Below are 23,617 nucleotides of genomic sequence, written 5' to 3'. Positions count from 1 at the left end.
AGGGGGATTGTTTTGGGGGTGACCTGGGTGTGCACAAGCCTTAAAATGGGGCTTTGTATAGGAGGGGTAGAGACATTCAATGATTCTCTTTGTGTGGGGTGATAAATGTCCCTCACTGATGGTGGTAGCACCAATAGTCTATTGGGAGGCAACAAAAAGCACATGCGGCAACCGCAAAAAGGTTTTGTAAGTGGCTTTGAGAGGGAAATTAAATCTCAAAAGCAGGCGGTTGTCTAGGTAAAAAAAACTTTTAATGAGATGAACTAAACATAGTGGAGATTAAAAAAAAGATAAAAATGAGAAAGATGTCAATTTCTCGCACTTGAGGTGCTAGAAACCCATTTTGCACTGGGTTGTAGTATTCAGTGTCTTGGTATCCACTTCTTGTCTTGGGGATATCATAAAATGTTGTGGAAGGCCACAGAGATTTAATTTCCCTCTCCAAGCCACTTACAAAACCTTTGTGTGGTTGCCGCATGTGCTTTTTGTTGCCTACCAATAGGCTATTGGTGCTACCACCATCAGTGGGGGACATTTATCACCCCGCACAAAGAGAATGATTGAATGTCTCTACCCCTCCTATACAAAGCCCCATTTTAAGTCTTGTGCACACCCAGGTCACCCCCAAAACAATCCCCCTCCTTCCCACCCAAGGAAGGGCCAGGGGCACCTGATTAGAGGGCCAGACCTTTTTCCTCATCTAGCGTCCATCTCGGACTTTCTCATTTGTACCCTCCTCCCATGGCAGTTGCATACTGCTAATTGAAGTAACCTTTTCCTTCCCCGTCCAACCGTTTTTTTGTGTACCATCCATGGTATCCATACACGGGCACGTAAACTTGGCCCTCAATCTTCGTTTAGTTAGACTCTTTCTTAAGTGGCCACACAAGCATGCTTAACTAACTCTCTCTGAAGTGAAAAGGCCAGAATCAACCTTTCTTCTCTTGCAAAACTCCAAACCGAACAGTTCAAATCATCTCTTACCTTGTAGTATGGAGAACTGACCTCCTACCCTGCATGCCATCCAAGCTCATGTCTAATCACAGCCTCCTTCAATTCCACATGTTCATCAATACCATCCAACCAACCTTCTTGGAAAATGCACTGTTCACAGTGCATTCCGCCTGCGCTATCCACACATCACATACCTTAACCATTTCTACAGTACCCTTTCTTGGAAACCTGGATAAACAATCAGCCACTGGACCCAAGGGTGTGAGGTGTTTTGCACCACAGGGCGCTGCCGTGATTGTCCCTGGGGAGCCACTGTTACTGAGAGCGCCAGATTACTGGGCCACAGCCCCTGCTGCCTGCCTCAACAAATCTTCACCAGGGGCCCAATAGGGCCAAAGCCCGGGGGGACCCAAGGGCATGGGGTGTGTTGCAGTGTAGGGCACTGTCATGATTGTCCCTCAAGAGCCACCATTACTGTGAGCACTGGAGAACGAGGCCATACTCCCTGCTTCCTGCCTCAAGATATCTGCACTAGAGGCCTGCCAGGGTCCAAGCCCGCGGGGGCCCAAGGGAATGGGGTGTTTCACGCCGTAGGGGTTTTCCACATAAGCAGGGCACTGAATTCCTGGACAGTAAGAAAAAGCTACACCTCTGGAAGTCCACCTAAGCGGAAGTGAGGTGAGAGTGATACCAAGCTGGGCTGGAGGATTGTTGTGGAAGGTCCTGGGTTGCCCTGCTATCTGGAACTCTCCAATGGAGGCACCAGAGCATCCACCCTCCTCCCCCTATCCTCCACTCCTCTTTTGTAAACAGCTTGCCTCCCAGTCTGTGTTGCAAGACCACCCTGAATCCAAGTCTGATCATAAGATATTAGTCGTGAGAAGAAAAAGGGGGACATGTCCACTGGATCATGGCTGGGATACTGACCTTGTCTCTGGGAAAACACACAGCAGTACCTTTAACTTCACAGGGAGTTTTCCTCCCTAGTAAAAGAGATTCAGCACTTCCTGGGGTCCGATCAAGATGCCCAGGGAAGGATAGCAACTGTTGTAGGTGATCAGCATGGGATATAAGTTCCTAGAAGCTAGGGTGTTTTGCTTGCCCTGGGTCCTGAATCAAGCCTTGCAAACAATAATTGGGAAGAAGTAGCAAAAGAAGACCGAGCCTCCACTGCTTGAAAATCTGCCTGCACGGACACTCTCAAAGTCAAATCTTAAGTATCAGCCTGTGTGAATGATTCCTTTCTCTGAAGCCTGGCTGAACCCCCCCGCCGGCTGTCTCTCTCTTGGTCCCCAGAGAGGGGGTCCGCCACCTAAGCAATCTACTGTGAACATTTGCTTGTTTTTCTGCAGCTTTGCTTGAGCCCGGTCCCTTACAAGACTATTTTCCCCCTACCCCTGTACGGAGTTCCCCGGAATCAATGATCATGGGGATGGATGATGTGATCAAAGATAAGCTCTCCCCTAGCCTCACCTATGGTACCTGGAGTGAGAATATGTCATCCATGCACTCAGGAACCAGCTCCTGTCTTTGACAAACCCTGCTTAGGGTTCCCAAACTAATCAATCAGGTCACCCAATTCACCCCCGATCCAATTGCTAAGGAGGCCCATACTGCTCGGGTGCAACTGTGAATGGTTGTTGAGCGAACTGGCCACTATAAAAAACCTGCGATTGGCACTGGTAGAGGCACAGGGGAGGGGAGGAGGAGGACCCCAGGGAGAGTCCTCTAGTGCTTTACATGTTTCCATGGAGCACCCTAACCCAACTCTGGAATGCCCCTCCAACCCAGTTCAATCCGGCCCCTGACTTTTGAAGAAAAGGTTTATGGACATAATCCCGATCATATGAAATTCCCCTTGGGCATTGCACCCTGCGAGATCAACATAGACACCTATAATCCACAGCACCAGTTAGAGTATCCATTACAGCCTAACAGGTCTAGCGAGGTCCTCGGTCCTTATGAAAAGCACACCGTTTTGAAGGCCTGTGAGCCTGGCACAATGGAAACTCAGGGGCCAAGTGTGAAGCTACCCAGAGCACGAAGTCACTGTTCCAAGGAGAACCACGACTAACCTCAATGAGCAGGCGGTGGCTAAGTCGTGCCATAGTATTCCCGCACAGGGTACCAAAATTGTCTGCAAAAAGCGAGAACCAAGGGACGTGCTGAGTTTATGGCCCTTTAGGAACATGCATATAATGGATGGGGTCACACCAGAGTAATTCTGAATCCAAATAACAGAACAAACTCAGCAAGATGGCAAAGTTCTGTTTTATTAACAATTATCTAAAACAGGGAGGTTACATGAACATCAACGGACGTACACAAAGTCTCTCAACGATTTCTGCAAAAAACTTACTTTTTATAACAATGATGCGTCAGAGTGACATCATACTACGTGGCAATAATGAAATGCCTATCAAGGGTTGGGACTGGTTAAGGGAACCATCTAAGTATACTTTTCTATAGGAACTAGGATTGTTATTGGCTGCCCATTATCAGGTGGTCAACGTATGCCTACCTCTAAAAAACATGTAATTTTGGAAACATTAGATGCAGGTTCTCATTGGTCTTCAAACTATAATGTCCTTTGTTATATGGACTAATATAATTGGTTGGCACACTTGTGCCATGTCTGGAACATTTGTTTCACTTAGCAGCACGTAAGCCAAGACTCAGGTGCAGGGAGGTAGATCATGGAGCTACCTCACCACCCAATTAGCCCAACATATCTCATCGCACATGCCTTCTCCCATGAAATTGTCTTTGTACTTGGCCTTGAAGAATATCATTGTCTTTGGGAATGCACGGGAGGGAGGGCACTTGCTCTTGTGCCTAGGACTTCAAGTTCAAGCTCTATTTCCATCTTTGGTTCACGTGACGGGCGACCGTGATTTGGTCCATTTTTCAGCTTTTAAATGCTCTAAATGAATTAAAGTTTGGCATCCTTTGTGTTCTACCTTGTATCTTAAAGCAAAAAGGTTCATCCTCTACATACTAGTTCTTCTTCGGAATAGATAGCTGACCGTGCTTCTTGAATATTGACTCTAGGCCAGGCAGTCTTACCCTTCAGCTTCATGAGCTGATTATTCCAGCTGCGACACAGTTTTCTATTCCAGCTTCATAGGTTCTGGCCTACTAAATTCGTAATGCCAATGTCCAGTTTCCATACAATGGCAGATTCGGCTGCATTCTATTCTCTACTCATAGCCAGATTCGATGATGACTTAATCTATCTTGCGTTTCAGCAACTGTATATTTTATTGAACGGAAGGTTTTCTGCAGTACTTTATGGAGTGTAATCTTCCTTGTCTACATTAAGAAAACTCACTCAATTCTTTACTTCATCATTAGGTTCTTCAGGATCTATACATCATCTTTATCCCGCATCTCGAGACATTGTGCAAACTTCTCATGATGTCATTAAATAATTTGTTGGCTTCTTTTCACACTCCTTCTGATTTGAAGTCCTGCAGGGTATCATCATGTCGATGGTACATTCGGTATGGTTGTCTGAATGGGTATCATCTTTCAAACACTTGCTGCGGTACTGGTATTATGGTGGTTGTTAGGCCTGGCATGGTTTCATGTCTCTAAAACATGGGAGGTGGGGGGCAGGATCTCCTGCAGAAGCACACAGCTGCTCCTCTACAGCGCTCCGGAACAAATGCTTACACAGGCTTTGTACCATTAGGGGCTCTTCATATTTATCAAGACAAGATTTGGCGGACTGCTATACAATGTTCAGTGAGGGTCAGTTGTTTTTCAAAGAAACGAGCAGGGGGTAGATCTCTGTCTTCGGCTGGGGCCTCCCTCTGGAACAGCCTCCCTGTCACTCTAAAACTTGAGGAGAACCATCTCTGGTTCCGGAAGCACCTCAAGACCTTCCTCTTTGCTTCTGCCTTCTCTCCCCCTCTCCCTTGCTGATCTGTTCTCTCTTGGCACCGTTCACCTGACCATCCTCTGACCTCTGGGCACAGGTACCTGCTCACCCTGCCACCCTCCCGCACTTCCTCCGGGCCACCCCTTGCACTGGGGTCTGTATCTGTACCCATACAGCCCCCCCTTTTTCTTCCTGCACTTATCAGACCTACCCTGTCTGCTGCCTTAAACCTACCACTTGCAAATTTCTGGCTGCACTACCACTGTTTGTTGCCTTTATTATGTATTTATTGTTATTTATCTGTTTCTCCTCTGCATCGCACTTTCCACTTCTCCCCCTTCCATGCACTTTTCCCCTCCCCCTTTCACATGCACTTGCGCATTCTCAATGTCACTGGACCTAGTAAGATCGCTGTTTTGTTCTCCATGTGCCCCTCCCTTGCCTTGCCGCGCTCTGAAACACTTGTGTACGAACGCGATAGAAGTAAAATATCAATATCAACATCAACCCCTACGACTCTGTAAAAATGGCTTTTTGGGACTAGAGGGTGGCCAAACCTGTCCAGGGAAGATCTGGGAGTTATGGTCGGACTGCCATAAGTGGGATTGTAATTAATCAGCACACCAGTCCGGGAATTGGTTGCCCCCCTGTATGGACCATAACCAACTACGCCCTATCTGGTGCAAGCCTTACACCACTAGGTTTTAGGCCATTTGGGAATTAACTCGGACATGGGCCGGGAAAGCTTTGTCTTTTTTTTTCCCTTTTCCTGTTTTGAGAAAATGACATGTTGTATGATGTATTATGGAAATTAAGAAATGCTTTGTATTAGGATGTACATTGATGGTCTGACGGCCAAATAAAGTTTGATGATGACGACAATGACCTGGTACAAATTGCACCATTGCAGACAACCATCTAGCTAGTCTTGACATTGCCAAACCAGTCCCCCTTGTTGAAAATAAATGTGCCAAAGGTTTATGATATGATATTATTATATGGCATTTATAACGCGCCTATACACAAGCTCCTGATAGCATAGGTTTTAAAACAATTCGAAGCCCAATAGTATGCCAGCCTCTTCCTAGATTGGCTAAGAACCACACCCAAACCACGACCACAAGCATCCACCATTAAGATTGTCTCTGCCATGGGGACAAACCTCTGCAAAGTGGGCGCATTAACCACTTCCTCTTTCATCCTCCTAAACACCTTCCATTCTTCATTACCCACCACACCCCAACTCCATTCTCACTCTCAAAGGGTCTCCCAACACAGCACATTTTGCTGAAACGTACTCCACAAATGTTGCATAGAATTCTATCAAACCCAGGAATGATCTGAACGCAGCATTGCTTGCCATAGATTTGATCATCAAAATAGAAAAAAATACATCCAGTGAACCAGTGTACCTTTTTTTTTTACCAGCTATCAACTTTTGTTAACCTTTTTTAGATAAAGTGTGTAATGGACGACGTGGAGAGTACCAACTATAAAAGATGGCTTACAGGAGGCATGTTTCCTATGTGCCCACAATATATTGGCATGCAGCAGAAGAGGTTCTAAGTTAATTCCTAATTTATTTTCTAGGTTAATGACAGTTACAAGTGGCACACAGAGCCCACCTCTTTAACACAGTTGTGACAGCAAGGCTCGCAGTGCGTTGCCACTGCCGTGATCCGTCACCTCCAGAAAGGGTGAATGACCAGCGGAATTGGACAGAAATATGGCCAGCTACGGCGAGCGAAACAGTGCACAAGGAGAGAAGAGGCGCAACTAGCGCCCGCGCTTCTTTCAGGTTTTCTTAAGCATCGTTAGGAGGAAAGGAATATTCAGCAGCTTCTGCCGGAATTTGTAATATCTTAATAAAGCAGAGAATCGTTCAGTCCTATGATTGCCGATTATACACAGTGCACATGGTGGGCTCTGGTGCGACAACCCGTGAACAACACCGATGCCACAGAGAGGAAAAGGAATACATAAATACAAAATGCTTTCCCCGCACAATGCGGAGTACTCGAGGCGATTGATGCGCATGTGATGAATGAGGCCCCTTTCATATTCTCCTACTTCAGTTCATAAAGGAAAGCTGTACTGAGAGGTAATAGCATATGGCAGTGGGATGTACAAAGAATATACTGGTGTGATTATAACAATTAGAGAGAGTCTTGACTTCGGCTCAGAGACAGACTCAGCAAAGCCTTCACTATTTAGTTGCCTTGTCACTGAGCTATAAAGAAGTTCAGCTCTTTAAAACTTAAGGCTGGTGTTTAGAACTCCCCACCACTTACCTGTGTTCTATTCTATTCATCGTGTACTAGGCCTTAACATTCAATATGGCGACACTTCTGCCATGTTAACACACTGACCTCGCATCTACTACAATACCTTTCTGACTCCATCTTCTACCTGTTTCAGCTCTACCCACACATCTCACTACAGAACGTAATTAGGGATACGACAACTAAACACAGGGCCTACAATGCTGCCCTATACATAAACTCTGCAATCATAACATTAATACATGTGTTGTTATTTCTGTGTTGCTATAGGTGAGTATCCAATATGTGTCAAACCTAACTAAAACAACATATGCGCCTTCTGCAGCACAAACCTCAGTCTGCTCCACTGATGGTACGTGCTAATAGGTTTTTCTCAGACTGAACCTTTTTGCCTAACTGGAACGCTGTACTTGCATCCAAACAGAGGGAAGGGTTGGAGGGGTGTTTGGAGCAGACCAAGGGGACGGTAGATTAAAGAAGGGGGATTCTGCATCTCCTGGAATCTCACCCTTGGTGTGAAGAGGGTTTCCCCGTGACAGGAGCCATGCATCAACCCCTACCTCTAAGGTTGGAGCTGGATTGAGAGGTTTTTGCAATGTCATTAGATGTGCTCTGAAATTTGATTAGCGGTTAGAATAGGGAAGTTGATTAAGTTTGATTATTGTGCTAAGCATAAGTCACATATTCTTGTTAACAAACGTGTCCAAACTGTCTCCCCAAACAAACGGTGTGTGTGCTATTCGTGCGGGTCCCTGTCTGTGCCTGTCTATCTTTCTGATCAAAGCACAAGGGCCCAGTCATGCTCAAAAGCCAAAGCCACACACTGCTCCCACCAATACCCACAACCTCCTCTACAAACGACTTGACACATTTACAACTTTATCAAAACAAAAATCAACATGGCAACTGAAATAAGAGTGGAAGCTAATTGAGTCTTACTTTAGCTAAGAGAACTAAGACCACGCTCCCCTGTATTGGCACTGATCCCATGGATGTGGAAGTTGGCATCCGGATAGTCAATGTCAAGCTACATTCTGCAACTGTCTTCTACACGACCACAGTTTAACAGCTGGCGAGAATGCACAATTTACAATATGCAAATTAATTTGTGCATTTGAAAACATTACACACAATTATACGAACATCAAATATTAATCCACAAAATGAATTTGTTGCCACTATCTTATTTTGGGAATTTACACCTTAAACAATAGCGTGCAAAAGTAAAATAACAAAATGAAAATCCCCCCTTTCAGTGTAATTGAAAAACATTACACACACCCACTGTGGTGTGGCCCTCTTAAGTATATGATGCTGATAAAAGGAGGTGCAGCACACACGTGCGTCGGAATGGCGGCAGACTCCAAGAATGGAATGTCTCTCTGTCTCTCATTTCAGGCCTGCGGGTCCCCGGTGCGATCACGGTCATGAGGCCCTGACCTGCAGGTCAACACTGTGTGATCACAGTACTACAGGTCCTGCTGGTCTGGGACCCTCAGGTCAGCATGGTGCCCTAGGTCCACACAGGCCCCAGAGAGAATGCCCTTCTCCCATTTTGCGCCCGGCCGAATCAGAAGGCGTGGCAAACACTGCAGCTGCATCAGGAGTTGGCTAATCTCCTGAAAGAGAGAGAAGGTGCTCGCTCACTCGCTCTATGAGTGAGCGGAAAGTGAAGGGGAGTGTATTGCCCAGCCCTCACCCCGCAAGCTGCAGTTCAAGCCAGCATGTTGCCCCTCTCAGTCCCCACACCCCCACCCCCACTGAAGCCCTTGCATTAGATCCACGGGATGCAAATCTGAAAGGCCTTGCTCAAAAATCTCCTGGTGAAAACTTGTAACATAAACATTATATATCACAGCAGAACAACAGAGGGGGCAGGTGCCTACTCTTCATACATTAATAACCCAAAAAAAGAGGCAAATAACCCATGCCTTTCATACTTCCAACCGCTTTCTCAAGGCTACATTAGTCATTATGCAATAAGCGTTTCTTAATTTCCTATACTCTTTACACTCACTAAATGTATACTGGACATTTTAACCTCCTTGTGAGTATAGTGGCAATAAATAACTATATTTGAAATGCAACCTATTTTAAAAATACCATCTGATCTAATGTAGTGATTGCATGAATAATTATCGCATGCAGTTCTTTATATGCTCCCCACTAATACATAAGCCAAACCAACCACTTTTTTTTAACATATGCAGTATAATTGCCTGAAGTGTTTGTGGCACCAGTGTGGTAGATTATGCCTACTGTTGTGAAGGTTTTCTTGCCAAGATATACTTGGCAGTGTGTGAAACTATTTAGTTTACAGTTATTGTTGGTATCATCTGTATTGTACCTTAGAAGCATTAGTATATCATATTGGAATTCTGAGTTTATATATACCACAGGATTTTACCTTTATTGCCAATCTCAAAATGAGGCACTAAGTGTGAGCGGGGTCTGTGCCAGTACCCGTCTCCCATAATTCCCTTCTCAGTAAAGCAGAAAAGAGCATTTCCCTTACAATGACCGCCCTTGCAATTATACTCCCAAAAACACAAACAAGATGTTTAAATATATTTGTTTATAGTATCTCCCATTGCTTTCAATTGATATTGTACACACTACTTGTAATGAAGGAATTTTATATTCTCGTTACGGGCCATCCCATTGTTTGCCAAGACACTCCTGTTTAAATGAACATTATCCCCGCCGGCACATGAAGACTTTATTTTTGAAAATGATATTTCAGCTTTATTTTTTAACTTGAAAATATGTGAGGGTCAGGAAAGAGTAAGTTGTAATTGTAGGCCATTTTTTGTGTTTACACCCTTATTTAATATAGTGATGTTTCACAGAGTTATCATTTCAGCAATGGCTAATTGTTTTTTAGTCTCCCTTTCTCACCAGCCCCGGTACGGATAGACCGACAGATATGCAGATATCCGCCTAATTGGAAGTGCTGAATACATCACTAATTTGTGTCAATAACGCTGCAAACACCTGTACCTCTATTTCCATATGAGAGAAGCATATTACAGCGATAGGTTCTCTAACGGATGGCTGCCTTGCAGAAAGCATCTGGTGTAAGAAGAAGAGTGAAAGAAGGTATGTTTTCCTGTCTTAGACACCTTATTCATGTAAACATATGGCAGATGTTGAAATGTTGCCGTGTTTTATGTAAAATCATATGGCATACCAGAGAAATACTATTTGTGGCTCTGACAGATAGGCACATGGTGTGATCCAAATTCAGCCAACACCCTGACTGGTGATTTCCTGCTCAGGTGTCTATTCTTCCCACAGCGCAGTGTGCACTTAAAATACTTCTTTACTAGATAGCTTCTGAAATGTACAGTGACGCACCCTAGACATGTGCACGTGTTTCACAGTACATGGATAGGGTTCTCGTACGTAACATGTTTTGAATGGTATTTAATTCTGAACAACATGAGAATTCCTACTCAGTCTTCACCAGATCCCTAGTAGCACTACATCACTGTGAAAACAATTTGCCACAAAACAACACATCCTCTCCAAATGCTTGCAGAATGGATATGACTGTTACGATGCATGACAGACAAACAACTTCCCAGCAAGGTAAACTTCTATAGGAGAATAATGAATAATGAGTACTTTGCAGATGAGGGCCAATCATCACATAGGGCCTCAATTCGACCCAGGCGGTAAGGGGTTTACGGCAGCGTAAACAGCGCCGACGTAGTTTACGCCATGGTGGTAAAGGTACGACCCAGGCGGTAACTTACCGCCTGGGTTGTAATGAGGCCCTTAACAGTCACCTGCACCCGCTTACACAGAATGACTTTACTTCAAATTGATGTATTCATTTTTGATATTGACTATGTCATGTTTTGATCTAATTTCAGTTCATAATGTGAACACTTAATGTGAAATATCTTGTTTTTGCATTGCATTAAGACACAACGAATTGAGAAGCAAAGAAAGCAATGGGTGATGTTATAAGGAGAGCTGAATGAGTTCCTCACCAGCAGTGCCTTCTTGCCACCCACTCTCCTCTAGTATTTAGCCACATTTGCTGCTTGTGGGGCCAATCTTGCACCCCCTGCCAGCCGCACCATGGGCCCCACCCTGCCATATTATTATCATCATGTTTAGAATTTCTAGAGTGCAGCGTGCACCATTGAGGTGGTCACTTGTTGCTATGACCAGGTGGGCTGTGAAGTTTATTTATTACAAGGATAGTGCATTGCACTAAATAAGGTGCATTGTGCATAGTTTTTCATCCCCATAATGTTAATATCATAAAACAACATTTTCCTCAGCAGATGTCCAATATGACTGCAAATATAGGCCTTAAAAATGTGCAGACCATGCCAGAAATTATAAGGGAAATAAATATTTAAATTCATTTTGATCAATATTCTGGAGGGGAGACAGGAACCTTGGCCCCCTTGTTGCATGGCAAAATAGAAAGGACCCATCAAAATAAAAGGGAGGATATTTGAGAGTCTTAGGGCCTCACTACGAGTGTGGCGTTCCGGAAACAAGGGTGCCGGTAAGATTACCGGCACCCTTGTTTCCCGACCACCACACTACGAGTCTGACCCACCGGGTGCAGCAGCCCCGGTAGGCAGACTTTTCACGGAAACACCAGGACCATTATCAATGGTGCCAGTGCTTCCGTCTCCCCACTCCCATAGAGTCTGACGGGACTCTATGGGAATGAGGTGTTACAAAATACAGCACCTGACTTCAAGCGCTGCTGGGACATGTAATGTCCTGGTGGCACCGGGAAGTCAGGCGCTGGAGTTGGTGTTACGGGGTTGGTGGCATCCCGCCGGATTGTTTCTGCCAACCTTGTAATGGGGCCCTTAGTATCCAAAGAGAACTCCTTGTAGGCCCCGTGCCAATCAGAAAAAGTAGTGTCATGGAGATTATCAAATTTAAGGACAAACACAAAGAAAATTGGGAGTGTTCTTGGAGAAAACTGCAGAGGAAGGAAGCATGTCCGACAGTGCTGATTGGGTTGCATCTGGATGTACCTGATGGAATCCTCCTTAGAACGGCCATTTTTACAGTCAGACAAATTCAGAAACTTTTCACAAGACAGAACCAGATTTTCTGAGAGGCATTTTGAAAGCAGGGCATGGACTGGAAGCATAGCTTACTTGGCAGAGCTGCCTGAATCTGCTGATGTTCTTACCTGTCCTGGGCCTTTGAAAGAGAAACCAAGAGTAAGTAAAATAACCCCTGTGCATTTAGATATAGGACACAAGAACAAGCGGGAGATCCTTTACAAGCTGTGCCATGAAATGCAGCGCCTGTAAGAGAATATTTGTGGAAGTATATTTAAAATAGGATGCACCAGAAGTTGCGATCGCACAGGACATATTATTCTTTACAGTAGCCTAAATAATCATTAATCCCCGAGTTTTTTCATGGGCAATTTATATATGGATTTGTGACATGTTGTACACAGCAATTCCCAGATTTGCAGCCATTGATAGATTTCTTGACCTATGAAAACTATAGTTTACCTGAAAATAGATGTCCTTAATAGAGCTTTAGACCCTTCTCGCATAACAGGATGGAGGTTAGTTAATCATCTTTACTCCCAAGAAAATCATGTCAATTTAAAGCAATGGCATTTTTCCAAATAGCATTGTGCAGAAATGAAAGATCTTTGCATTAAGCAGTCTCCTAATGCCAAGAAACATAAAGTGGAGATTCCATTTTCTATTCCAAAATTTGCATTCTCATGCTTGTGTGACCCTTTAACATACACTACCCAGTATTTTTCTGTTTATGTTCAAATTAGAAATCAACATTATGGCATTAAAAACCCATTTCACTGGCTATATCGGGGGGACGGCCCAGCAGCGTGTGTTTGATGAGGGCACCAGATGTTACCCCCGGGTGTAGACCGTGCAATGCGTTATTAACGCCATTAGCACCCCACGTTGCCAATCCGGTAACCCGGGGTGCTGGGAGCGGTGTTTTTTCTATGAATTAAGGGGACCCCTGGCAGCATCCAGCTCATTCATAGAAAAGACGGTGTAGAGATGGCCGCCATGGACCTGGAAGATGAGGCTCCAAGCAGAGCCCCTCTTCCATTTCCATGGTGGCAGGAAGAAGGAATATGGAGTAACAGTGGCGCGCTACCACCACCACAGCCGTCACGTAAGTGGGGGTGGGAGGGACGGGGGAAATGATGTTAAGCAAAGGGAGGGTGAGGGAAGATGGAAGGGCAAGAGAAGCAACCAGTAGGTTGCTCAGAACGTGGCCTTAGATTGTGGGATTCAGCCCAGGATCCGACCAACCTGATTGGTTGCTCCCGCTCACAGAGTGCTAATGACCAACCCTTAGAATAAAATTAGCCAAAGAATGAGAACGTTGTTTGTGAATCTAATGTTTTTCTTTGATGCCAACACTTGTTGATGATGTCAGAGAAATGTAAGTGCGTTGTGCATTGTATATTAAACAAATGTTGGTTCTTTGAAATGTCAAGCTGACATGCAATGATAATTTGAATTTTCTTATAGGAGAATAATCTATATTTGTGTGTAGAAAAGTTCTTCAGATGTGATTTTATACAAATAGATTTTGTGTGCATTTTGTATCAAAACATTAGTAAGATAATAGCAGGTAGGTTGTGTTTCTTTTCTGTAGACAATCTGCCTGTATTTGTGTGGAATATTTGGGGGACTTCCCCAGCATATAAAGTTAGGGGGGCACCATTCATTTTGATTTAATATTTTAAATCAGACAGAATATTCAGATAAACAACAGCCTGTTTCTTGTCACACATTTATTTTTGGTGAGGTTGTCGTGAGGGTGGTTTAGAGAAGGAGACGTTTCACCACAAAACCTTCCGAAATTAGATATATTTTATAGATACATTCATCAGAAGGCAAAGAGATGTCCAGAGTGACCTTATTATTGGAAAAGCTAGCCTACCATGACTTGACGAAACAATAAATTGGTCAGCTATGATTGTGATTAAAAAAGACATATGGTCCTGGAGTCTTAAGACGAGAACTACAAATGCACAACTGGCCAGTCAAGATTTATTCAAGAGGCGGTCATGGGTGGGTTAGGTAAAGGGAACATAGGGTAATTTATATGAGAAGAAGTGAAGACCATTTTCTGAAGCAATTGTGATGGGGATACATAGGGATTTGATTTCATTATATTGTGATGCAGGCCATCAATATAGAGAGGATAAGGCTGGAGAGATGTGGTAATCTATTTTGGTATTTTGGTATTTTGCATCATTGGTTTGCACTTGTTGGGGTCTAAGGATAAGGGAAGAGAAACAGCCCCTTTATGTATGGTTTACACAATCCAATGAAGAGGATATTAAGATCCTCATCCCAGTGACTTTGGTGGTTGAAATTCAAAGTGTCTGGAAGGTCTCTGGAACCTAGTGCATGCACTCCGACTTCAGAAAGAAATGTTCTGGTTCCAGCGCAGCATGAGGGTAGCCTTTGGCTCCCTCCCATCCACCGCAACAAGCAGGAACCAGGAAGCTCTCTCTGCTTCTTGTTTTCTGTCTGGCCAGGTGGAGCACGCAGGCTGGAGACCTGGAGTCCCTCAGAGAAGATGGATTTGGGCAGCAGGCACGAAAAAATTAATCTTTTTTGAAAGTGTGTGCATGGGTGTTGGATGTTTATGATTTATATTTGTATTTGTGCGTGCATGCAAGGGTGCTTTATGTATTATGTAATGAATATGTGAATGAGTGAGCATATGATATATGGATGACTGGTGTGAGAGAATGAGCAGGTGTATGGGTGTGTGTGTGTGTTTGTTCTGGGTCGGTTGCTGAGGAATTGATTTTGGAAGGTGGGGTGTGGGGTGAGAGACTGGCAAGCACGGGTTCTCTCTCACTTCTGTTGCATTTTCCATCCATGATAAAGCAACAATGATATTTGATACTATATAGCTAGACTTGCATTTTGGGTCAGCCACTCTAGCCATTTTGTACTGTGACGTGACATTTTCAATGGTCACCTATGAAAACGCAGCATGATAAAAGTTATTAGGTGGTTAGACTGGCATTCTGGTGCAGTCAGTCTAGCAATTTCTTATTTGTGGCATGGCATTTTATACTTGGCATCTATGTTAAAGCAAGTATGATATGTGTTATGCGGCTAGGCAAGCATTTTAATTCAGCCAGTCTAGCTATTATTTACAGTGTCATGGCATGTCTTTATTAGCTTTTGTAATAAAGTAAGCATGATAAGTTTTATGTGGCCAGACTGGCCTTTTGGTGCAGCCAGTTTGGACTAAATATTTTATTGTGGCGTGGCCTTTTGAATGGCAAAACCAACTGGTGTATTCTCCTACATGGGGACACTGCCATATATTGACAGAGCCAGGCTTGACATGTTCTCTTATAGTATCATTACTGGCATTATGTGCAATGCGAACATGAGTATGTTCTTCTATGGGAATTCTGGCATGTATTTCTGCAGCCATCATGGACATGTATAGGCACAGCTAGCTTTAAAATGGTTCTATACTGGCATACATACTGGCATAGGTTGTGGGTAAAGGCATTATGAAAATGTGTTGGGAAAGGCTCCTGTGGACTGTTGGTGAATTGCATCTATTGGGTGTTTGGATTGGAGTAACCTACAAAACCAATTGCAAACTGTCTGGCTTCTTAAACAATTTTCACAAAAAGTGTGCTCTGTAATGCACCATTTTAACCCATTAATCAAAAGATGTTCTCAGGGGTGGGCTCATGCAATGCTCAGTCACTCTGTATGGGAAATCTTTACACCTCCTTCAACCTGTGTGGGTGGCTGGTGGGTGAATGGGTGTGAATGTGTGCGTTCAAGACTGGGGCCCGGGCAAGGGGCATTGGAACATTTTCTTACATATTTTACTGCTATTTTTGGGCAAAGCCAACTTGATAAATGGTATTAGATGGAGGAGAGTTTGGATTCGGGGGTTTATGGCACAACTGGGGCAGGCAGACTGGACATTTTGCATCACTAGACTAGCACTTGGGTGCAGCCAGCTTAGAAATGTCTTACTGTGGCATGCCATGTTGTACTGGGAATCTGTGATAAAGCAAGTGTGATCTGTTTTATTACATGTTCAGTCTGGTATTTTATTTTATTTCAGGCAGTCTAGCTATTTCTTAAAGTGGCATGGCATCTTTTTCTGGGCATCTATGGTTAAGTAAGCATAAGTTATTATGTGGTTAGACTGGCATTTTATATTCACATAAGGGGCAAGGCCAATATGATGTGTGTTCTTACATGGGATGAGTGGGGGCACTTGTGCAGTCAGCAAGTAAATGTGTTCTTACAATGCCATGTTTTACTGGTGCTAATGACAAAGTCAACATGATGTGTGTTGTTACATGGTGGGTAGTGGTTGAGGCATTTCTGCAGCCAAACAAGGAAAGGGTTCCTTATTGTAACATTGCATGTTTTACTGGTGTTGAGGGCAAAGTTAACATGAGGAGTATTCTTGCACGATGGGGCAGAGGTTAGGCAAGCATTTGTGCAGCAGCAATACTATGTTGTCTTCCTGTGGCAGTACATGTTTAATGCCATTGAGTGCAAAGCCAATGAGAGAATGTTCGTACATGGGGATACAAGCATATACTGACAGAGCCTGCATGAACATTTTTTATGGAATCATTACTGTGTGTAACTTTACTGGCCACACACAGGGTTGACTGGTACATTTGGGTGTTAGGACTCAGAAGCTAGGCACAGCCCCCTTGTTTTTACGCTAGGTGACAGATTTAAGGTTCATCAAAACAAAAAATTGCATCTTTCACCTTGTGCAGTGTGTCACTGCAGCAGCATGATCATCATGCACATTGTGCATGCGTGGTGGTCCAGGCCGGCACTGAGTGTGGCACCCCCCATGCTTTGTTGTCAAACTTGGGGGAGGGGGCCCATCCAAATGGCTGGCAGTGGGTACACCACGTGTTGTGTTATGCCACTCTTTGTGTTGCAATGCTTCTTGAATGTCTATTGAACTGTTTTGCTTTTTCTTCATCCACAGTTCCAAAGTTTCTTCCTCCTGAGGTTCAACAGTGACCTTTGTTTACCGATCTTTGTGCAATGTGCCTAGTGCCCAAAAATCGGCCAGGACGTATAGAGGATGAGAAGGGTCCCTGCACTAAAACCTGCCCATAACAGAAAAGCATTCCTAAGACCAGAGTATGAATATGGGCCATAAACTGAAATGATGTTCAAGAATGAAACGTTATAAGTATGACGCTGGCGCTCATTATGTGTTCTGGAGGAATTATTGCCAAACTTGATTATGGTTACTGACACTTGTAATCAGGCAAAATCCGTCCGATTCCAAGGCGCAGAATGGCGTTGGTAAATCCCAAATACAAAGTCCGTAGGATTCCATGGGGAGTTTGGAAGTATTACCTGGGTGCTAATTCCACAGTAATTCCTCCCGTTTTAATACCACCTGCAAAGAGCCGTTGGTATGCCCTCCACATAAAGATACAGCTTGTAGTATAACAGTCTGGTAAAAATGACAGTAATTCCGTTTCTGACACTTTTTTCCTGACCATCCATTTTCACAATGAGCCCCCTTGGACGCTCAACTGAGAGACTTAAGGTATAATCCCAAGTATTGCTCTCCTCATGCCAATTCATTGAAGAAATGTGAACTCATTGAGAAGGCAACAATGATTGGCTTCATTAGAGCTTGAGCGGATACAAGCTATCCCTTGAATAATCCTCCCATCCACATGGCTAATATAACTTCTATTGGTGGGTTTTCCTGGAACAATTGTAAGCAGCAGAACAAACCAGCTCAAGGGAGGAAGATTGAAAAGGCATTGATGCAACAGAATAGTCCATGTAAATGGGCGATCGTGCAGGTGACACACAGCTTGATTTGCTTGCCCGTGGCTCTGGTCAGTGTTTTCCCAGAGTGTCCAGTGGAGGGGACGAGGTGAGCAACTAGACGAGACATAGGGGCCTGACACTTAATTCTGCCAAGACTGAAGTTCTACTGTTAGACATAGTTACTTCTTATGGAAACTAATCTTTTTGGACGCTCCATCAGGGGCTTTTGCATAAAATGTTCTGTATGATGGAAAGGTAAAGCAAAACTAAGGAGGTGATGGCTGGAAGGTTTCAAATTAATATGAACCTCTGGCATTACTCTGGGCAACCCTCCAGACCAGCGTTCCTCACCTGAGAAGACATTACAAAAGGGGAAAGACCATATGAAAATCAGGCTTGGGCCCACCCCAAATGGGTCAGTCCAGTACGAACTGCTTGGTCACATCCCTTCTGCACGAGACCATAGCATCCCAAACATGTTTCGGCTTTGTTGGGCCTCATCAGTGAAAAGGTACAACATCCTTGATACTCTGTTTTGAGAATAAATGCTCAAATTGAAACAGTGGCAAAATGTGCTTTTTAAAAATAAACAAGCAATAATAATTAATGTATTTTTTATTATACACTTAATATCGACAAGCAGTCTGTAAGTGCAGGACCGGGATTGAAACCTGTGTTTCTTTGCGTGGTATTGCTTCCAAGACAAACACATTGCCCCTAAGCTATCCTCCTGGCCTAAGTTAAGTTTAGGCTCTGTCAACCGCAATGTGTGGCTCCTTTTTATTCGGTCAGACCAACACCAGGTTGTTGTTGGATCTGTTATTAGTTCTGAGCGTCATTGTGCTAATGAAATTTACATTGGTGCTCCAGCTGACAAACTGGAATAATTGGAGTGGGTGCAAAATGGGGCAGTGCGACTTGTGAGTGTCTCAGAGAGCGAGATTCCATCACTCGCTTTTGAAGTGATCTGCCTTGCATTCGTATTACCTGCTATATTGCCTTTACAGTTTTGTGACTCGAGTTCACTTGCCCACAAAGGAAATCATTATGAGTTTGCGTTATTCCACACTCATGCATCTTAAACTGCCACTTGCAAACGGCAGAATCCAAGAGATTAGGGCTAGCGGCACGGCAGAGTTAGTCCCCATTCTTAGAACCCCCAGGACTCCGGCAGAGTCAGTCCCCATTCTTAGAGCCCCCAGGACTCCGGCAGAGTCAGTCCCCATTCTTAGAGCCCCCAGGACTCCAGCAGAGTCAGTCCCCATTCTTAGAGCCCCCAGGACTCCGGCAGAGTCAGTCCCCATTCTTAGAGCCCCCAGGACTCCGTGAGGGATTCAGAGGATTTACTACAGGTGCTAATTCTGTCCTTTGGTAAACCCTCCACTTTTAAGTGAGAAGGTGGAGGAAAGCCCTCCGGGAACATGCTGGTTGGATCTCCTCCACTTCACCGACAAGCTCGAAGTTAGGCAGTGCAGCAAACGAGACTGTTAATCTCTTACCACCAAAAAGAGTCAACCGGGCATACTGCAACATTTTTACAGCACTGCCAAACTCGTAATGAGGATTACAGTTGTATTATGCGCTATTTAGAAGCCAAATTCTGGCCTTATCTGCACAGCAGAAATCTTGGTTTAGCCCATTTAAAGCAAATGTAGACTCCACGCTACAACTACAAACAAAAACCAGAAAGAAGATTCTCTGTCCAGGATCCAATGCTGTGGGATGCCTTGCTTTTGGAGATGCGATCTCTGCGATGCTGTCTTTTTTCAGACGAACACATCAATACACTATATTGTCCCACATGACAGTGGTCTGACATAAGTTACAGATGTATTGTCTCAGTGCGGGTGATGGGTAGTATTCGGAGCCCCCTGCAAAGTGTCACGGCATGACAAGAATGCAGAGAAGGTAGCTTGCGCAGAGGGAACAGGATTCATAGTTGATTTGGAGATGGTCTACAGCGAGGTGCACCGGCGTGGTAGGTTTAGAGGGAATTGGGGCATGGAAGAGTATAACTCAAGGGCAAGAGGGGAGCAGGCAGAGTTCAGGACTTGGGTGTTGAAGGAGACACCACCTATACAAAGGTGGTATATCAGTGGCGAACCGATCCCCCGCCCCAGAGTGATTATAGATTTGCCCATGATGTCACTCAAACACTGAGCTAAAACGAACCCTAATGTAGATTTAAAAAAATAGGTAAACATTAATTTTGTGCATGCCACTTGAGCATTCCAGTGCAGCGCACAGTACTGTCCCCATTGACCAGATGAACAGGGTGTGAAAAAGGTAGACGAGAGGCACGAGAGGGACTCATAGACAACCTCGGCCAAAAATAAGTACCTGAGGTCGTGAAACCCTCCCACACCTACTTCTAATGTCACCCTCATTCAATCCCCATGCATCAGAGAGCCAAAGAGGCCATATTTCCCGGCTGTGAGGTCATAGTAATGGATTATGACGTCCATATTCCATTAGGATTAAATCATTGTAGGAAGCTACAGCATTTAGAAAAATCAAGACACCCGTATGGATTTCTGGGTTTAAAAAGCAGAAGCGTTGTGGAAGGAGTTGAAGAGAAAAAGGGAGTTAACCGTACACACAACAAGATTTGCATGGTGCATAATTCAAATAACAAATGCTTGTAAATTACCTGTCCAACCAGGCCAGTAAATTCTTGGCAGCACCAATGAGGTCAACCACAGAGGTAAGAAAGTCATTTGGCAGTCGTCTGGAGGCTCTGCCATCATAGTGGCCACTCCTCCGTCTACCCGTTATAAAGTTTTGTAGATTTTTGGCCGAGGCGTTCAGCTTATGAGAGAGCGTTCGCAGATTTTCGGTCTCCAAACCATAATTCTGAAATCATAAAACGACACAAAACGATCATTCTTCAACTCGGAACAGCATTATTCCCTTTCAATTCAAGCAGACCGGCGGGAGTTGGAAACATCATGACAGATTACATCCAAGGTGATTTATTATAGAAAACATGCAAGGTAATCGAGATGATGCATTAATACCATTAATGGACTTATGCAATGGACTCTGCATGGCACTCTACAAGAATATTCACTTAGGCAGGTCTCATGTGGCTCCCATCAATAAAACCAGACTGCCTATTCCCATATCTCTCCACCCATCCAGACTCTTCAATATTTGAAGAATTAAAATCAGCTCGTCCACGGCTAATTGCCCCTTGTACTTGGAAAGGAAACAGAATGCATTGCTTGTCAAATTACAGATATCCCTTGTGACACTGCTTGGACAATACAAAGCGCGCAGTAGCACATTCTGATTAAAATGACTTTTAAGCCATGGTAAAAGAGCGATATGGGCAAAATATGGAGGGTTCAGTTATCTGTCTCATTGCAAAACTCTACAAATAACTTGGCATGAGAGAATCCACTCCTGCCACAACTGTCTACTCAATCTGGGGGAGCACAAGTCATGAAGAGTAGGGGAAGGTCACCGAAAATTAAATAGATTTTGGGGTGAGGCTATCTGATGAGTTCAGTTTAGTAGGGAGGAATTTAGGAACAGTGAAAGGGGAGTACTTTGTGGGAAAATATGGTAGAAACTGTGCAAAGTGTGAATAAGGTAGACATATTTTTCCACAAAGTACTCCTCTTTCACTGTTCCTAAATTCCTCCTTACTAAACTGAACTCATCGGATATCCTCACCGCAAAATATATTTCATGCTTGGTGACCATTAGTAACTAACATTAGTAGTGGGCCACCTATGTTGTTTTGTGTCCAGTACTGAGGTAAGCCACTCCAGAGAGATAAACATTACCTTGTAATTAATATCATTAGCATATTTTTTATTTTGTATTAAATCTTTTTATTAAAGAATTATTCAAATCACAAAACAGGACAACGAAACATCCAAAATGCACTTAGGGGCTGATTCATGGAATCATTTGCGCTGAAAAAGGGGATTTGTGCGCCATTCTGCCCGCAAATCCTGATTTGTTAACCAGGGATTTGCAGGCAGAATGGCACAAAATCCCCGTTTTTCGGTGCAAATAATTCCATGAACTGTTTCTTTAATATCCCAATGGGTATGACATTGAACTCATACTCTAGATCAAGATGAAAAGTAAAAATAAACCAAAGGGGAAAACTGTTTGTCAATAGCATGGTACATTTGCAAAACACAATCATGAAATCGGCTTGAAATCAGCCAGGTTATCAGGCGACATGTATTTATTAATATTAGAAGCATCTAATAGCTGATATCTTTAATATCACATATCGCAAATATCTTTCATGCATCGTCCCAAATATGGGCTTTACCAGCTATGCCCCCTTTCATCCTTTTCATCTATGAGGCAGAGCCGCATCATGCCTTAGCCCGCCCCATGTTTACTATTCATAATAGGATAGAACATTGATCAGAGCAGCAGTCATAGCTTGTCTCATATCCCTCAACCGGTATACACGCATTTCACCGCAGTATTTTTCATCACGTGTTTTTTCATCGCCGTTTTTATTTTTAAAAAAAATCATCTTTTTTTTGGGGGGGGTTAAAAAATTAAATATATGGTTGTGGGTGTGAGGGAATAAAAAAAGGGGGGCTTGTGAGGGTAACCCCCCCAAAAAAAAAATGATGAGTTTTTCGAGAAAAAAACGGCGATGAAAAAACCTGCGATGAAAAATACTGTGGCGAAATAACGTAGAACCCCTCAACCACCTGTAGTCCAGGCTCTGAAGCACCCCTCCTACAAAAAGTACATTATAGCATGGGCATGACCATACTGCTTGCTTCGTATTTGGCTAAAAACAATCTGAGCACTTCTCCAAGTGAATGACGGCTCTGCAGTAGCTCATAGAAAACAAACTCTTCCAATTCGGAACTCTTTGGTTGGCACAGAGATCTGGCGTTATAACTGTCTCACCAGAATATGTCAACTGATCAGCTGGACAAATGCTTAAGAATCACCATCCTCAGCAAGTAGGTCTTCAGTATACATCTAATTAATAGCATGAGACCACAGAACCGGGATCAATATTATTAACATATTAATATTCAGGTCTGGCAGCTAAATTGTGGAACTCTGTCCCTCTTACTATCACAAACCTTCCTTTCCTGAATCTATTCAAACACAAAGCCAAACGCTGGGTAGTCACAACTGATGACCAAGCTGCACTCTGAAAACTTGATGACCTATGTATTTCTGTCCAAACTACCAATGTGTTTGATTACTATGTTCAATTTAAATGTTACCTGAAATGTCATACTGTTATCTAACTACTGTTTCTAAGATATGCGCCCGGTAGCCTCCGGGCCTGGTTTGCGCTATACAAATAAATAAAATACAAATAAAATACAAATACAAATGTTATAGGACTATTGAGATAGGGTGATGTGAAATAGTAATTCAGGTTTCTATATACAATGAATATACAATGCACTGGGTAGGCGCATGAGTAACAACAGTAGGAAATGCATTGACCATCCTTACAACATAAGATGGTTAGCCATAAATCACAAGTTATTGTGAAACAACCTGCAAGATACACAAAGGTGTAACAAACCTGAGCAGAAATGGAGGTGCAGCAGCATGGATGGGCCCAGCAATACTTTTTCAGCATCAAAGTCTCTGCTTCTACTTAACAACTCAGGTCAGAAATGTCTGATGCATGTGGTGGGTAGAATTCTTATGCATCATCCCAAATTCTACTT

At 43.7% G+C, this 23,617-nt stretch overlaps 1 protein-coding gene across 1 annotated transcript in view; it reads right to left on the bottom strand.

Annotated features, from left to right (window-relative positions):
• Window positions 1–23,617, bottom strand: part of LOC138481058 (connector enhancer of kinase suppressor of ras 2-like) — a 2,957,912-nt gene that overhangs the window by 1,873,173 nt on the left and 1,061,122 nt on the right. Inside the window, exon 3 of the mRNA XM_069612924.1 lies at window positions 20,584–20,786. Within this exon, the coding sequence (XP_069469025.1) occupies window positions 20,584–20,786 (203 nt within the window). The remainder of the gene's footprint in view (window positions 1–20,583; window positions 20,787–23,617) is intronic.

This window comes from Ambystoma mexicanum, chromosome 5p (genome assembly GCF_040938575.1).
Source record: "Ambystoma mexicanum isolate Mex_15411 chromosome 5p, UKY_AmexF1_1, whole genome shotgun sequence".
In the NCBI taxonomy this organism is placed as follows: Eukaryota; Metazoa; Chordata; class Amphibia; order Caudata; family Ambystomatidae; genus Ambystoma; species Ambystoma mexicanum.
Note: the sequence above shows the minus strand (reverse complement) of the source record. Positions and strands in the feature narration are given on the sequence as shown.